This window comes from Microcebus murinus, chromosome 12 (assembly GCF_040939455.1).
Source record: "Microcebus murinus isolate Inina chromosome 12, M.murinus_Inina_mat1.0, whole genome shotgun sequence".
Lineage (NCBI taxonomy): Eukaryota > Metazoa > Chordata > Mammalia > Primates > Cheirogaleidae > Microcebus > Microcebus murinus.
Window position 1 is genome coordinate 28,708,976 of NC_134115.1, and position 18,201 is coordinate 28,727,176.

The window sequence follows — 18,201 nt, forward strand, 5'->3', positions numbered from 1 at the left end:
ATAGCACGTGGACAGGTGAGAACAAATATAAGACGGAAAGTGACAGCTGCAGTGGAATAACAGTAATGAGCGTGGTCACCTCCTGAACATTCACAGCGCTCCAGACACTGCACTGAGCAAATCACAAATAGCATCTCATTTAATTCTTAAAATAATCTTTTGAGGTATGTTGGGAGCTGTCCCGAACACGGGAGAGTTAAAGTGCGGTTGCTGCCCAGAACACTGGGGTCCTTGAGACACAGCACCTGGCGCCTTAACTCATAGTTCTGACATTCTTGGCCTTTCTTCTAGCTCACAGAGGGTGCTAGAGATAGCAGTAGCAGTTATAGAAGGTCACTAAAGTAATCCTGTGCACACAGCCCTCGTAGCTTATAGCCCCCCAGGCCCTGCACACTCCTTTCTCAGAATTGTTAATTACGCTTGGGTGCTCTTCCCTTGAACTGTCTGAGTGATCATAGTTGAGTATTTGTAGCTTTTTTTATATCAGAAAAAAAGTTAAGTTATAAATTAAAAAACTGCTTAAGCGAGGGAAAGGACTATCAAAGTGACGTAAGGTTAAAAAAAACAAAAACTGTTTTGTTTTCTGGTTTAATGAAGACATGCACCACCTGTTCCTTTGCATTTCGCTTCTCCTTTGTTCTTATCTGTATAAATACAGCAACTGAAATAAACGAGGTGCGGCAGTCAGCAAGGACTCCGTCCTCCCGTCCCCATCTTTTTGTTGTCTCTTCATTTCTCAGCCTCGCCCCCTAACTCCAGGTGCCGCACGTCGCCAGCTAGCTCCGGCAGAGGTAGATATCATTGTCCTCCTTTGTTAGGTGAGGAAGCTTAAAGGTTAGGTAACTTACCCGAAGTCACAGAGCTCATAAGCTGTCAGCCAGAATTCAAATCCAGAGCTCCTGTGGGTCCATGCTCTTAACCGCCAGGGTCTGCCACTCCTAGGGTGGAAAGTGCTTCCGGGTCACAGGCTGCGTGGACAGGGTCGCTTGTCTGTCATTATTCCAGTTGTCACGCATCCAAGGTCTTAGCCTTTGGCTTTTTGAGTACAACTGTATTTATTAATTCTTGAATGTTAAGGGTCAACTGATGTTCATCCCAATGCACATGTGAGAAAACAAAGGGCTCATCAGACATCTAAATATTCAGCATTTGATTATGCAGCAGATATAATAAGCAAGGCAAATTTGTTAGTTTCTCAGTTCCTACAAGACTTGGCACATGTTTCTGCATATCCTTAGAAATAATGATGAAAATCCTCCTTGTGTGCAATAATTATAGATTCTTTCATTTCACAAAACTCTTCTTTTTTTTTCAAAAATTTACTACCCCAGAGACTAAAGAAAGCTAGTCATGAGTTCATGAATAGAAAATAAGTGAATGTTACCAAATGCCCTCCATTGTAGCTCTAAATAAAATGGCAGCTTTTACAGCTATAGACTAAAGTAATTCTATTGTAGCTTCTGCCAAAATCTGTACACTGTCTTCAAGATCAGCATTCAGAAAAGTATCCTAATAGTCTAAGAAAATCTGAATTGGCTTCTTGGATGTGCCTGGAGGCTAAGCCATTTTGATTTCACAAAGTAAACTCTCATTACACCAGAGCTCTGGCTACTTGGGTTAAGTGAAGGGAGATAGTTGGGAAATAATAATTTAAAATTCTTCAGCCCTTATGAAGAAGCAAGCTTGTGTCTGTATATCATAAAGTTAGGAGTTTATTTTTCTTTTCTTTAAACCAACCAGAATGAGACAGACTTAGCCATTTGTCCTCACCTGGGCCTATCTTCTCACCTGGGTAAAGCACTGCAGAAATTAGAGTTCTTTTCCCTCCATCCATGTATCCTGGCTTTCACTCTGTGTGCGTTTTTCCATAAATGCATTAGCAGCCAGGAACCTTCCATTCCTGGTGCACAGGAAATCCACCCTCCTTGGTGTGAGGAGCCATTGCATCCCGGGGAGCATGCCTGCCCGGTGAGATGTATTGTGTGTTAGCACTGAATTCGTGTCATTGTCCTGAATTGAGTTAGAGTTTTAACACCATATTTCTTCAACTGCCCCCAATTTTTCACCTAACAACACTACTAATTTTAGAATATTGCACAAGTATTAACTAATTAAACATCTCTTTGCCATTCCCATCTTCCAAATAAAGAGCACAGTGTAAAGTGCTAGAATGGTTACTCCCTGCAACATCCCGACCCTCACCCAGAGCCCTTTCCTCTTCCAGCCCCCAGATGCCCAGAATATACCATCTATTCAAGTCAGCCAGTTGAGCAGCTATTCAGTGCTAGATACCCTTTCTCTTAAAGGTGTCTATTTAAATCAGGCGTCCTCAAACTACAGCCTGTGGGGACATTTATCTGGCCTGCTGGGTGTTTTTGCCACCGCTGCCTGTCCTGCCTAGCAGCCGACTCGTCCTGGGCCCACAGTGCGCATGTGCGGAATGTGCACCGCACTCTACAGTGGCCCTCCAACGGTCTGAGGGACAGTGAACTGGCCCCCTGTTTAAAACGTTTGAGGACCCCTGATTTAAATGATCATCTAAAACCTGGCAGATCCTCAGCAATGAAAATCTTGGCCATGCGAACCTTACCTTTTGCCCATTTTAGGGACTCTCTAATATTAGCTCTCTGCTGTCCGGCAATGCCTGCACCAACCTGCCCCAGACACAGCAGCTACAGATTCTATTATTAGTTGAAGCAGGAATGAATCTCCTACTCTTATCTCACTCAGAGTTATGTCGAGGACATCTGCTTGTGAAAGGAGCCTACGGCAAGTTTTGGTCCTCTGAGAGCAGCCATGTAAGCTGCCATCCTGTCAGTTTCTAGAACCTTCTTTCTGCCCACCATCTCCACTTCCAACTGTGCTGTTAGAAGACTGAGCTTGGTCTAAGGTGTTACTTAATAGAATAAATTCCAGAGTTTTTAAATTGCTCCTTTGTTCTATTCTTATTTTAAAGTAACTCACAATAATGATTTATATAATGGAATTTATCAACTAATGTACATCTGTAAGAGGTGAAAGGAAGAGATTTCAAAAACCTCCAGCATACATTTTTAGCACAGTGAGAAATCACTGTGGCAAAGACATAAAATTCTCTAAGAGAATTCTTCATTTTAGCATATAATATTGGTGCTTTGACTAATGAGTTTTTCACATAGCAATGCAGATTCTTAAGTACACAAATTGTGCCCTTTTTACTGCTGTTGCTATTTACAGGTTTTAGTCTGTGGGATTTTTTTTAAGCCAACAGATACCTCTCTGATTGTGAAATGTAAGATTTTCAGATTACCTAAAATATGAATGAAGTGTTCTGGGTTGTAGGTAACCTTTACTAATAAATGCATATGTTTATCCACACTTCACTTTCTCTAACCCAAAATGTTCAACAACTGGTTAACAATTGGCAACGTATTTATTTTTCATGTTGCATGGATGGTTGTGTTAATGCATATTTCATCACACTCTGCCCTCTTTGAAACCTCTTTGTCTTAATTACAGTCAAGAAAAAGCTTGGCTTCATTCCCAACCTACGTTGAAGGTAAGAGCTGGAAAAAAAAAAATATTGAGCACTGAGTCATTCATGAATCTTCTAGCATTTGGGGCATTGGGAACACTAAAATAATAAGAGTAGTGAGGAAGAAAGGCCGCAAAGTCACTTATTCACAGTGTTAACAGTCTTGGTATCTTTAGACTTAAAGTACAATGGCCGGGGACCTCTCAGAAATCCTCCCTGCCTTTCCTTGTATGTGGATCAAGTCCCTGAGGCAAAGGGTGAAGCTGTAGGCTTTAGCCAGGGTCAAGACAGCTTGGAAATGGCCACATGGAGTCTGAAACCCAGGTCTCCTTACTTTTAGCCCAGTGCATCTTACATTCATCAAGAAAAATTCAGGTGGGAATGAAATTTAACTAGGGGAGAAATTTTAAAAAGTCCTTTTCGTAAGAAATACCTTCCCAGTAATTTCCCATCTATTGCTTGGGTGAGCTAGTATTAGTAACATTTATGGAGCACTTACTCTCTGCCAGGTGCTGTTCTAAGCTACTTTCCATGTAAGAACTAATTGAATCCTCACATCAGTCTTGGGAAAGGGGGGTTTACCGGTATGCCCAAGTTGTGCGTGAGAGAACTGAGGCATTGAGAGGGTGAGAACCTTGCCCAGGATCACGTAGTTAGCAACACAGAGCCAGGCTGTGCACCAGCTGGCTGACTCCACAATTCTCCTTGGAACCGGTGTTCTCTGCAGGGCCGCCACACATGGTTGTGCAGGCTGTTCACTGCACAAGGGCACCCAGTCAAGGGGCTTAGTGGGGCCAAAATTCAGCCCCAGCTCTGCACCCAGCTTGAGCTCGTGCCATCCACAGGGGACAGCTGTGTTTCTTACTCGCCCAGAATCGCCCTCTGGCTGGAGGCAGTGCTGATGGTCTGCCAGGGTGGACTTTAGCCTTTTCCTTGAAGGAGGCTTTTCCGGAGGCTGGAGAAAGCCTCTTAGATGTCTCTTTAAGGTCTGTCTGGCCTTTGGATCCTGTGGGTGAACATTCAGTGTGTTTTACTGCCTGGGAGTGAGTTACCAGCATTCATCAACCTTCATGAACCTCCAGGCCTGAAGCCCAGGACAAGCTCATGGTTTTGGTTTAGTTACTCAGGTTTCTTTCCCGAGTAACCTGTACATTATTTGCATCATATTTTTTGTGAAGCTCTAAAATTCCATGAGGGCACCCTAGGAAGTTTTCAGAAGTTAAGCAACTCCCTCCTCCTTCACAGCCATCCCACCAGGCCTCGAGATTTTCAGGTTCTGCACTTTTATTTCCTTTGTTTCAACCTCCACCTTAGTTTAGAAAGATGAATAGATTATTTTAAGTCTGTTGCCCTGATAAGTAGCTTATCCTGGGAAGCAGCTGTGTAAGCTCAAGATGAGCTTGATGTTTAGGGATAAAAACCATTTCGGATTAGTCCTCCAAGAGGAAAAAGCAAATTGTTTCCATTTCAAGTTATCTAATTTAAGACCCTGAGGTTTTGACAGTAGGTGAAAATGTACATTTTAGTCTCCACAGATACGGCATTCAAGTCAAAGAAAATACATCGATTTCAATTGCAGATTAATATACCTTTCTTAGTGAACCTGTTAGAAAGTTGTATATTAGTCCTAAACATGTTTTAATTTGGGGTAGAGTTTTCAGGTGATTGTGATTAGAATCAGATGCCCCCCACTAAAAATATTTAAAACAGGTTTGACTTAAAATGCTGGTCAATTTGGGAATAGAAAATTTTGGTTTTCCTTGGAATTGATCATGTGGACACAGAGCAGGAACATGATAGCCTGTAAGTTAGCAAGATCAGCGGCGTGGGGCCGTGGCTTTGGGTATGTTATCTCTCTTGCAGAATTAGGGTTGGAGGCCATTATAGGAATCCAGACATTCCAAAACATATACCCTATTTTTCTGATGTATAAAATTTGCTTTCTCCATTATGGATTGAATGGAGAGAGGAGATATGAATGGACAGCAAATAATAGGAACTGATGTAAAATGAGGTTTTCTAATAAGAAGCCATGTATTCACCCAGGCATTTATCTGGCAAACAACTGGGTAACAGACACTAAGACAAAAGAGAGTCAGATATGAATATGGACATGGTCCTTGTCCCCAAGAAGCTCAAAGTCTAACAAGAGAAATGATATCTTTTGTCACTGGATTTTATGTTTTTTATTTAAGTAAATATTCACATCATTTTGTATAGTATATGGCTTGGGTCAACTACTCTAAGAAACTGCCCCTTCTATTTGAAAATGAGGGGTGGGTGAAGGCAGACACAGAGAGATGCCTCAGACCAGTGGGTTAACTCACCTGCTCAGGCGTCTCGGTACCTGGCCCACCTGTGTCCCAGTAGCGAGGTGTGGGGGAGGGTGGTGTGCCATCAGGGGTTCATCGGGACCCTCCCCAGGGTGGCTTCACTCACTACTGTGGCTCTGTGTATTACAGTTCCTGGACCTTGCGACCCTGAAGACTTGATCGATGGAATCATTTTTGCCGCCAACTACCTTGGCTCCACCCAGCTGCTCTCAGACAAAACTCCCTCCAAAAATGTGCGCATGATGCAGGCGCAGGAAGCAGTAAGCAGGATCAAGGTGAGGAGGGCCGGGTGCTCCGAGGGGGACACTGGGCAGATTCGGGAACCTGAACAAGCCATAGCGTCAGCCCACAGCTCTGTCTAGTCCCAACTTAGAGGAGAGTGGATCGAGATAACATCACAAGTGGCACTTGTACGTGTGCCTGCTGACAGTTCTAAACTGAGAAAAGGTTTCCAAAGTGTACGGAGTCTTTATATATAAACACAGTCTATTTAGAAAAAGTACATATGATTATAAACTTTGAAAAGTTGGTATAATGAGGAAGGAAGTCATTTGGAGTAATATGACTCAAATGTGAGACATTTATCACTGGATTTACACCGATAAGTAGAGGTCAGCGACTTAAACATTCGTGTGACAGAGTTGGTTCAAATTAGGTGGCATTGCTTTTGAACCAGTTGATCCTGTTCAAGAGAGATTGAACTGCTTCGCTTCGAGTAAAACAAACCCGTTTGATCAAATCTAACCCGGCTAGTCTGACCAAGCATGGAGAGTTTAACCCAGGTTAAACTAGTTTGAGCCGGTCGTAACCTGTTCAAATCTGTTTTATCAAGACTTAAAGGGAGCAAGCCTGTAAGATCCGGGAAGGACCACTTTCAGCTGGTTTAAATCATTCACAGCTAGTTTGAACCAGCCACACCCAGTTGATTGCCATGGAAATGCAGAGCTCTAGCATCTCCACCATGATGCCAAAACCACCGAGAATCATGGAGAAACCAGGACTAAAGGGACACTGAACGTGTGCTCATGCCATCCACATGCCATTGTGCCCCCAGCACCTGGTACCCATGGGCAGCCACCCAGAGCCATGAGTAGGGAGGGACAGTGTCACCATTGAGGCCCAGAGCCAGGTATTTCCAGTGAGGCGGAACAGCTTAGGACTTAGCCAGAGCTGGTTTTATCCAGTTTTAACCGGTCAAAGTGCACTCCTCCCTCAGGCATCCTTTCCCCATTTCACACCTTCTCTCACATTCCCAAGCTGCATCCTCACGTCTGTGCGATAACTGGGATGACAAAGAAGGACAAGCACAAGGCAGTCCCTGAGAGCCCTTAGTCTCTCAATCACATAGGAAATATTTCCCGTGCAGGTCTACATGCCGGGCTGTGCAGGGTTTTGGGGGGGGGAGGAAACCTAGTGATGGATGCAGTGAGACCCCCGCCCTCAAGCCCGACAGCACGATGCATCAGGCCGGAGGAGGAGAGAGGGCTGTCGGGCACAAAGTGCCACAGGAGCGCAGGGGAGGCCTGGTGAGGTGAGACGTACCTGAGAGAGAGGTGGAGGGCATCAGTGACCAGCAGTTCTGGAGGTCGCTGGTCTGGTCTCTTACCTGAGCTGACGCCTGCGGTAGTCACCTGTCCAGGCTCCGCCATGGGGTGAAGACTAAACAGCTCAGGTTCCCACTGATGCCCTGATTACGGTGCCTCTGAGCCCTCAGCTCCCCGGGCAGCTGCAGCTTGCCAGCACCCTGTGACCGACCACAGGCCTCTCACTGCCCCTCCTCTCCCTCGCCCCTGATCTCACCCCTGCTCTGCACTCGGAGGACGCACTTCTCCCCCAGCCCCCAGCCGGCCCTTCTCTGAACTCCTCATAGTCCAGTAAGCCCATGCTGCAGCTTTTGCTCTGACTCCTGAGGCTCAGGAATGAGGACTTATAAACCAGGGAGTGACTTGCAACTGCCTGAAGCGTGGCTGTTGTCACAGCACCAATGGGCCAGGCCTGATGTCAAGATTACCGACAGGACCTACTAGTTTCTCCCATGTGTCGGGGACCCACGCAGCCATGCCATCTGCGACACACAAACCTGTCTGTGTCCCAGAGGCCCTGCCCGGAGGCCCACTTCTGCAGTGTTTATGTCTTCCCCCAAAATGAGCCTCTCCCAGGATGATGGGCCGTGGGAAGGTCTAGTTCTTTCCGGGGAAGCCCCACCCCCACCCACAGAGATGCCTCTTGCCCTGTGGCTCTCAACAGGACAAGCCCACAAAAACAGTCTGAGCTTCGTACTTTTCTTTGGGGACTCTCACACTCGATAATGGGGGAGGGGCAGCTAGAGCAGACCAGGTTCCTGTGGAGCTGCCCGTGTAGACTTGGCCTAACTCTGTTTCCCTGTCTCCCCTTTCCACAGAGAGGTGACTCCTGCCTGCAGGTCTCCCCGTGGTCTTCCCCATCTTCATTTAGTATATTCCAGGCACAACGTTCAAAATAGCAAGGCACAGGCCTCTCAAGCTCCTTTCCAGGCATGGTCCCGCCCTGTTTCATACAGAGCAGAGAACGTTAAAAACAAAGTCCATGGGGACCTAGTTCTAACGCCACATGTCCCACAGTTACCAAACACAGCCCCTGGTCTCCCAGGCAACATGGTGCCGTGAGCTTCCCCAGGGGCCGTGGGAGTACGAAGACCCGGCACGCCCCACTCGGGGTCTCTCACAGATGGGGACTACCTCTGTAAGATGTGTTTGCAAATGGGTGGGGGCATTTCTGGTTGTCACGGTGACTGGAGGCATTTACTGGGCCAGAGCCAGGCGTGCTCAACCCCCTGTAAAATCCAAGACAGGGCCACACGGCAAAGATTCATCTCTGCTGAGATGCCAAAGAGCCCCCATCAAGGAATGCTGCCAGGGCCCATTCAGGTGAATCTCTCAGAACAAAGCAGCAGTTTCTGCCCCCAAAGGAGCACTCAAGACTCCTGAGATAGAAAAGTGCATGTTGCTTTGAGGTTAGTTTTTCCCAGGTTCTATCCATCAAGCTTTCAAAACCCTTAAGGTTCGATTTCATTTTGGGCACCTTGCCTGTCTGCCTTCTGATAGCTTTGGATTCCTGCAGATAGAGCATCTGTCTTTCCGTTCCCCTGTGACACGCAGGTAGTACTCAGATGGCCTTAAGGGGGACAGGCAGGCATGTCACTTGAACATAAAGCAGCGTTTAGACTGCAGCATTCCCTGTACCAGATCCCAACCAGGGCCAATTGTATTGTGAATTACATTTTACTTCCAAAGCAGTATCCGATGGTGTTGTTATTTTTTATTTAAAGTCCAGCCCCCTCATAAGAAATCAGAAATTTTGCTTGGAAGATTCCAAAGGATTGGTATTCCAGAAGTTCCACAGTTCATCTGAACCAAAAATTAGATGGCTCTGTCGATCAGAACAAGCAAGATAGAGGCTTTCTGTTTATAAATACATTTCAGACCTGCCTAGAGCAGAGTATGCATCTGGAAAACATATATTTATTTTTACAAGCAAATTACTCTAGTGTGAGGAATTCATTATAGAGTGGTAAAATTAAACGGTTACGTTTCATTTATAACTTACAAGTATCATTTTACAATGCGCTTCTACGCATGGGAAGGAACTGTTGCCTGTCATTAAATATTTTCTGCTCTGTGTTCCTTTTACATCCATTTAAACGCTCGTCAGATTGTTTGATGTTATACGCAGCCGGAAGCATTTTTCAATTGTAAGTGGAGATGGCTGTTTATTTCAGCACTCCCTAGAAAGTGACTGTGTCGGGGAGCGTGCACAGGGACTTTGTCACTTGCAGAGGGAAGCTGGGGACAGAGGGGGTGTCTCCGGAGCAGCCCAGGCTGGGCTCAAGTGGAGCTTGCAGAGGGGTGTCCATGCGTGCCTAGGAGACACCACGCTGTTTCTTAAAGAGAGACTGACCTTTCAGGAACGAGTTATCTAGGCCACCTCAGCAGAAAGGACACAGAGCATAGCAAGGATACAGATTTTCTAGCGTCTGCCCAGGAAGGAAGGGGAAAGAAAAGCTCTATTTATTTATTTATTTAAATGGACTTATTTTGCAATCCATTTAGCAATGTCCTTAACCCCAAGCTGATTAGTAATTTCAGACTCGGGGCTTTCACCTAGACAAAGGTGGAGTGCTTTCCTCCTTTTGTTTCTTTGCTTCATTCTTCCTCCCTCCCTCCCCGCAGGGACACCCATTGTGTCCCTCCTCTCTTTCCTCTGCCAACACTTTTGGTTTGACCGGGTGGATGTGAGTGAGACCTCACCATGTGTCCTGGTATTTTATCTGGTGCTTTATCTCCTAGCAGACTGACCCTGATGCATACGTTTCCATTTCAAAGCAGTCTTTAATTTTTGTTCTGTTTGTCGACTGTGGTATCTGTCACTCACGTAGCACCAACTGTACACGAGAATTGGACGCTGCTCATTGGATTTATACTTGGAGCTGTAAGAATTCCTGTTTTCTTAATTTAACAAAGAATTTACAGTATCGTTTGCCAGATGGAGGGAGAATTTGGAGCCATGGTTAGCTAGGCATTTTCTACTTAATGTGAGAAGAAAACAAAGGAATTTGGCCCAAAAAGCAAACTGTCCCTAAGTAGACTCCCGACTCCAGTGATAGGCATTTTAGGAACAAAAATTAACCAATACACAGTCCTTGACCTTGAGAAACTTGCAGTCCAATAAAAGAAGCCAAAATGAATGTTTAAGGAACAATAATACAAGACAGCCTAGTTATCTGAAAATTAAAAGGCTTTTCTACCTACCCAAATATAAGAAATAAGACATGCCTGAACACAATAGCAGAATTAGAAGATGCCTGACATTTTTTTTCAACTTTTTTTTTCCATCTTTGGTCCTTCTCTAATGTGTCCTTTCTGCCTTTGTTGTGCATGGTTTTTGAGAAGTGATATCCTTCTAGGAAGCCCCCATACACTTTCGGAATGCATTAGAGCAGTGGTTCTCAAAGTGTGATCCCTGGGCCTGCAGCGTCAGCATTGCCCAGGAACTTAGAAATGCAGGGTTTTAGGCCTGACCCAGACCTGCCAAGTACCCCAGAATGGGGACCCAAGAGTCTCGTGTCCCCACAGGCCCTCCAGGAGATTCTGAGGTGCACTGCCTTAGAGAAGGGCGGGCCATCCAGTGTTAAGGAGCATCTTCTGACTGTTGTGCAACGTTCCAGTCAAGCTAAGGACTTGTCACTGGTAGGGTTCCGCTGGCAAATGAGCTCAGGAAATACTACCAAATAGATCTCCTCTTTGGATATTTGCAATATAGGCTTTCCTCTCAAAGGTTCCGTGAAGTCCTGTGCTAAGGAGATTTCATTCACTTTGTTTAACCAGCGGCTCCCATAATTGTTTGAGCATAGAACACATTGTCGCTGTGTGATGGTACCTCTGCTAATGTCTTGTTGCTAGTATTCTCTGGAACACGTTCTGGGAGAAACTCCCGGGGAGAGCTTTGCCCTACCTGCTGTCAGTCTTTAAGGTGCCCTAGGTGGAAACACGCCTCTCCCCCAGGAGCGTGGGGGGCTCACGCCTGCCGACTCTCCAGAGAGCACCAGACTTGGAGCCAATGCAGCTAGGTCACTTGTCTTCCTTTATCTCCACCACATCTCCATCCGTGCATTCTGCCGTCCTTCCCACTTCATTCTCTGCTCTTCAGCCAGAAGATAGGGTGGCCTGCGGGGCCCTGCCTGAGCCATAGAGACTGCCTCGCGTCCACGCAGTGTGTGGTGTCTGTCTCCATTCTCGCTGTATTTGCAAAGCTCGTGCAGTTACGTCGCCAGTAGTGTTTAGGTATTTTGTGGCCCGTGCATTTTTGTAAGGCCCATGCGTTTTTGTAAGGAGCATTCATTACCTAATATTCTTATATCTGGCTTTACTGGCCTGTCCCAAAGACCAGATTTTTTTTCATTATTTTATGATTTCCTTTAAATGCCAAAAATTATGATTTCATTGCAGAACTGAAATTTCTATCATTATAGCTTGGTCTAAATTGTGTCTTTTCCCATTTTGCTTGAAGGCGTCTATAATGAGTAAAGAGGATGCTGACACATCAGGCCTTTCACATACTTTATCCCCTCTACTCTTCCAGATGGAAGGGGTAGGGAATCCTGTGAGGTAGGTGTTATTAGCCCCGTCTTACAGACAAGCTGAGAAGTTTACAGATGAGAAGCTCGCCCAGGTTGCACAACTAGTGGTTTAAGGTGTGGCGTGAGAAGGCCTGGGTTTTAACCTCTGTTGTGCCACTTCACTGCTGTGTGACTTTGGGAAAGTTAATTAGCCTCTCTGTGCCTCATTTCCCTCTTCTTAAAAATGAGGATGATGTAGTTAGTGCCTACCGCACAGGGTTGCTGTAGCTCTTACATTGATACATGCAACATGCTAAGAAGGATTCTGGCACATAGCATGTGTTCAGTAAATGTCAGCTAGGGGAAAGAAAAGATATTATAGAATAGGGAAGAGGGCAGCTAATCTAGAGTGCCATAACAACAGTAAATAATACACGTTGTGGATCGAGCAAGTGGATGGACGGTGCCACAGTTTGTCCTTCGCACCACACCCCAACAGGTGGTAAGCCATGATCAACCCCACGAGACTCAAGGATTTAGATGGATGTTGTCAGTCCCTGCTTTAAGATGCACGCTGGCCTTGTGTTTCTCTTGGACCTCCTCCTGCTCCAGTTTTACATTCTGGATCTGACCCCTCATCTTTGGCAACATCACATCTAAATGTCTCGTTATAGTTTGTTGCAGGGCACTTGGATATTAAAAGTGATTGAAAGATAATACTACTCTAAAGGCACAGACTATTTCTAACTTCATAAAGCTTATTTCAGATACCTTCCATGAAACTCAGTTTGCTTTTTGGATCCTCTTCCTTATTACTAGTTACAGAAAAAAAAACAAAAAAACAGAATTTGGGTGTTCCATCGGTGGTGGACCTATTTTCCTTTGAAAGTGTTCTTTCAAATCACAGTTGCCTAGAGGTGAAGAACTTGGACCAACAGTCATTAGGGTTTGGTATGAAAGGAAAGGAAACTCCTATATTCCTGCCGTGTCATTTCAGGGCAGGTAGAAAACGAACCTCCGGGTCTCACGGCAGCCATCTGCCGTGCGGATTGTAACTGACGCAGGTGTGGCGTAGCGTCAGCACTGCCCGCTTCTCCGTCCCAGGAATATTTCCGCTGTAGCGCGGGGCAGTTAGGATAACGCTTGCGCTTGCTGCCTTCAGACTTTCTCAGAGCAGACTGTTCTCCACGAACTCATGACCACCAGGGGGTGCGTGTGGGAGTGGGGTTGCCCTGGTTTCCCGGGCGAGCCAAAGATCGCCTACTTGGTGACTGGGTGGCTGACTCATCCAGTTTCTCTGCAGTGAGGCAGTCCAGGCAACACATTTTAGCCATTACTGAAATAGAGACGTGCTGCCGAGAGCAGACGCGCTTTCCCGCCAGGTGAGTACCCAGGAATGCGAGCAAGCGGTTCTCCCTCCACCCCACGCCCATCACCATGACATTGACTCACCATCATTTGTACAAGATCTGCACGTAGAGCAAGCTTTAGCAAAAGCCAGGAAGTTGCAACATGACATTTGGTAAATTATCATCATGACAACAAACACGGAGTGCCTGTAACGCACGAGGCACTGTTTGAAGAGCTTTGCGTTTGTTCATCTTATCCTCAGAATAGCCCTGTGAGGTAGATACTGTTTTTATCCCCATTTTGCAGATGAAGAAACTGAGGCACAGAGGCGTTAAGTCGCTTGCTCAAAGTCACATAACTAGTAGGTGGCAGAGCCTTGATTCGGTTTTAGGCAGTTCAACCCCAAAGTCCCTGATTTTATCTAACTGTGTTATCATTTATAATAATTATGAGCAATCAGGAAACATTACATTCATTTTTAGTTAGGTATAAACTATATTACACAAATTTAAGACAAGAAGTATTACTGGAGATAAAGAAGGCAGAACAATGAAAGAGTCGACTCAGCAAGAAGGCATATCATCCTAAATGTGTGTGTACCCTATAGCATAGCTACGAGACAGCGTGAGATTTTAACACCTCTCTCTCAATAAATTGTGGAACAGGCAGACAAAAAATCAGCAAGTACGTTGAAGATTTGAACAACACTCTGAACCAATTTAGTTGACCTAATTGACATTGGTAGAACGCTCTTCCCAACAACTGTAAGATGTATATTTTGAAGTCCAGATGACATATTCACCAGAGTCAGTCGTGTGCTGGGCCATATAGCTAAACATCAGCGTATTTCAAAGGATTGAAATCATGCAGAGTATGTTCTCTGGCCACCATGGAATTAATTCAGAAATCAATAACAAAAAGCTAATTAGAAAATCCCCCAAATATAGTGAAATTACTGACACAATTCTCAATCATCTGGGGTTCAAAGAAGAAATCACAGTAGAAATTAGAAAATGTTTTCATGGAAAAATAATTAAATTGCAACGAAGCAAAATGTGTGGAATGCAGGCAAAGCAGTGCTTAGAGGGACATTCACAGCTTTTAATATCAGAGAAGAAAAAAGTTGGAAAATCTATAATTTACATTATCTTAGGAAGCTGAGGGGGGAAAAATCAGCAAATTAAACCCAAGGAGAGTAGAAGGAAATAAAGATCTAGGCTAAAATCAATGGGCTAGAAAAACAGGCGTACAATAAAGAAAATGAGCAGAACCAAAAGTTGGTTCATTAAAAAGATCAATTACAGTTAAGTATAGGAAGTACCTCAATGCATTTCTTCCATCCCAATGCACCCACCACCTACTAAATTCTGAGTTAGCAAATCAATTAGAGTGGCATTTTTTTAAAAAGCCAGTCCTCCTCCTGCAGAAATGCTTTTATACCCCTAATCGGTACTACTGTGTCAGTTCCCTTTCGACTTTGAGTCTCTACAAATTCTTTTCTAACTATTCTCCTGTCTCTGTTTGTTCCATGCTAAGCAGATGGCCCAGAAATTAGCCAAAAGCAGGAAGAAGGTGCAGTACAAACAACTTCATCAGCTTGGTGTTACTGCCTGTTCTTTTCATCTGTTTCCGTTTTGCCTTTTTTATGTTTCCGTGTTTTTGTTTTCTGCATCCAGCAAGTTTTCGTTCAGATTTCTTTTTGAACCGCCCCATAAGCCAGCGTTTCTCAAAACTTCGTCGCCTAAAGTGGCCGTTTTCTGTTGCTCATTAGTCATTTCACTTCAGAGGAACCACAGGGAGCAGATTGGAGATGCTAAACGAATCATACCGTAGTGTAGACGGTTCCAACCTTTCAGGAGCAATTGACGTGGCAGGGACTTGAGTGCTTTCAATTACAGTTACGTTTGACTTGTGGATCTGTCGGATTGCTGGATGCAAAAAAGAAAACTCACTAATAACCACACATGTGCGGAGCTAACCCCTAAATGACCCAGACTGCGCTTTTTGGTTGTGGAGCTTCTAGGTGCTCATGAACTACTCCCGGGACGCTGGGGCAATGGGGCCGTTTCTTAATGGGGTGGCTTCAGGAGTGGGCAGCTGCTTCTGTGTTTCTGTGGTGGCACGTGAAGACCCTCTTACCAGAACTGCATCCCGCTGGATCCATTTGCACCTGCTACACACATCGTCAGCCGACGCAGGGGCAAGCTCAGGGTGACTTCTTCAAGGTCCTTGGGTCCGAGTTCGCTGCCCTTACTCCTTCAGTGCATTGGGCTCCAAAACCCTTGCAGAAAGGGCCATTCCCCGTCATCGTCCAGACTCAAACCTACCTCCTGGAGTTGCTGCTTCCACGTGGGAAGCAGCAAAGGGGCCCCCATGTTGTCCCCCCACGTTGTCCCCTCTGACCTAGAGACGCTAACTCTCGTCCATGTGTCCATCCTCTGTGTGGTGCCTTCAGCTTCGGCAGTTTAATCCCAGAGTCTGCGTTGCCGTTCTGGTGACTGTGTCTTGGTGCCTCTGTGTGTGAGCTAACCGACTCATCGTGCCCCTGGGCTACAGTAACGGAGTGAAACTTTCTCTTGCTGCATTTTTCTCTTCTCAGGCCCCTGAAGGTGAATCTCAGCCGATGACCGAGGTGGATCTCTTCATTTCTACCCAGAGGATCAAAGTATTGAATGCGGACACACAGGTATCATCAGCTGGCTGCCACCTTTCTCAGAGATGAAGTTCAGTGGCATTGTATAACCCAGAGACCACGGTCTATGTCTGTGGCCACAGCCGCTCGGTTCCATATACGCTGGAAGGTTCTATCTGCACATACCTGCTGCTGGGTGCGGCTTGGTGCTGTTTCCTTAAAGCTCAAAGCATGGATGTTGTTCAGCATTCTCCTAAGTTCTCATCAGAGGGCTCATTAACTGGACAGACTAGCCTTTTAATAAAATGTATTTAAAATCACCCCCCCCCAAAAAAACAACCATGCTATTGACAATTTTTTATCTTTTTTATTTTTTTTAATCTTCCCCACCAGAGATTCTATACTGGTTTGTGAAATGTTTGAAATGTCTTATTTCTTTTCACCTGCCATAGATCATGTCCCACTCTGGTTAGCCAAGGGGAATGCCCTCGAGCCTGGGTGGGTGGACATAAATCCGCCAACAAGGTCCCTGTGGTGGGCCCTGGGGACCAGACTTGGCTGGCTGCGGGGTGCCAGGCCTTCTCGTGCACCATCAGATGCCATGCCAGACTTGCCCGCCCTGTCCTCCCACCTCCAGGAGACGATGATGGACCACCCTCTGAGGACCATCTCCTACATCGCGGACATCGGGAACATCGTGGTGCTGATGGCCCGCCGGAGGATGCCCCGCTCCAACTCCCAGGAGAACGTGGAAGCCTCACACCCATCCCAGGATGGAAAACGACAGTACAAGATGATCTGCCATGTCTTCGAGTCGGAGGATGTAAGGCTGGCTTCCTTGATCACCTTCTGGGTACCCTGGGTGGCTGTTGGGTGACCAGGTTTCACTCGATTTCTCAGAACCTGGAATCAGTCTAATTCATCGTATGTTGAACATGTATTTATTGAGCACCGAGTATATATCAGGCACTGTTCTAGTGCTAGGAATACAAGGCTGGATAAAACTGACAAGGTACTCATTGTGAGGGTAGAAGGGAGACAGAAAATAAATAGATAAATATACTTAATATAAAATTAGGGAGTGGGCAGTGCTATACAGAAAAATAAAATAGGGTTGGGGGTAGAAAGACGGGCTATTTCAGGTAAGGTGATCAACAGTGTTCTTTCTTAAGGAGGTAACATTTGAGCAAAGACCTGAATAAAGTGAGACTAAAAAAGGAGCAGGTGCAAAGGCCCTGAGGCAGGGACCTGCTGTATTAGTTTGAGGAAGGGAAAGGAAGCCAAGCTACTAGGGAGTCTGGAATGAGGGGAAGAGTAGAAAGAATTTGGTCAGTCCCCAAAGGACCTGAGCAGGTCTCCCCTGAGCATCAGGCACTTGGGGATGATAGTTCTTTGTTGTACAGGACTGTCCTGTGGGCTACAGCAAGGTTAGCATCTCCGCTCCTCCCCACCAGACGACAGGAGCTCCGCCCACCCCACCAGCTCCTGCTGGCACAAAGCCAGTGATTCCTAATCTCTGTTTCTCCTGGTGGAGAGGTCAACAGAGAAAATCTGCTTACAACAGAGGCCATTCTTTCACTTGGCCTTCTTCCAGGGTTGTGCCCGGAGCTGCTGGTGAGGCCATCAGATTGCAAATTGCATTAGCGCCCGAGATGTTCCCAGGGCCTCTGCAGGCCTTGGCAGCTCCCTTCCAGGATGGGCCACAACCCCATGTGGTTTTGAACTGCAGGACTCCCACCCCCCAACCCCCCACACACACCCCGACCCCTGCACCCTCCCACACCCCCCATAGCCCCCATCCCCGCCAAACCCCACCCACCCACCGAGGGCTGCGTGAATGCCCTTGACTGTGCTAATGTTCCCTCCTGCCGCAGAGGAGCATGCTCTGTTTCTCATAGGAGCAGGGAGCCCTTATCTGTTTAAAAGAAAATTGCCTGTGGTCACCTTGGCTCCTTAAAAGAGGCCATTTTTCTCCGGTGGAGTGTTCATCTAGCTGCGGAAATCGCCCTCCTCCAAGGAGTTAGGAGCCGGCGGCCAGCCTGCTTTTCTCTGGGGAGCCAGCGCTGTCATGGCTGTGGCCACAGAGAGGAGGAGATGCGGAAACTTCTCGTCGCCGCCCTTTCCTGGTCTCTTTCTCTAGGAAGCAGCCTCAGGCCAGGGTCACCGGGAGGACAGAGAGCTGGAAAGGCCTCTGCCTGCCGTCCTCCCTGCAGTCCTCCCACCCTTCCGTTACAGCTGAGCCAGACGTGCGAACAGGGAGAAGATGAGTTTTAAGAGT

General features: G+C 46.3%; 1 protein-coding gene and 1 long non-coding RNA gene across 4 annotated transcripts in view; one reads left to right on the forward strand and one right to left on the reverse strand.

Moving 5' to 3' along the window:
* LOC142874274 (uncharacterized) overlaps window positions 1–17,953 on the reverse strand; it is a 29,036-nt gene extending 11,083 nt beyond the window's left edge. Inside the window, exons 1-2 of the long non-coding RNA XR_012922086.1 lie at window positions 17,868–17,953; window positions 849–1,083 (exon numbers count right to left, since the gene is read on the reverse strand). This is a non-coding gene — a long non-coding RNA (uncharacterized LOC142874274). The remainder of the gene's footprint in view (window positions 1–848; window positions 1,084–17,867) is intronic.
* The window catches only part of APBA1 (amyloid beta precursor protein binding family A member 1), a 215,519-nt gene that overhangs the window by 175,948 nt on the left and 21,370 nt on the right, over window positions 1–18,201 (forward strand). For 2 of the 3 annotated variants that reach the window (XM_012736829.2, XM_076008642.1), the window contains exons 4-8: window positions 3,499–3,538; window positions 5,977–6,122; window positions 14,831–14,863; window positions 15,891–15,977; window positions 16,561–16,746. In XM_012736829.2, the coding sequence (XP_012592283.1) occupies window positions 3,499–3,538; window positions 5,977–6,122; window positions 14,831–14,863; window positions 15,891–15,977; window positions 16,561–16,746 (492 nt within the window). The remainder of the gene's footprint in view (window positions 1–3,498; window positions 3,539–5,976; window positions 6,123–14,830; window positions 14,864–15,890; window positions 15,978–16,560; window positions 16,747–18,201) is intronic. The other variant, XM_012736836.2, reaches the window with a different exon arrangement.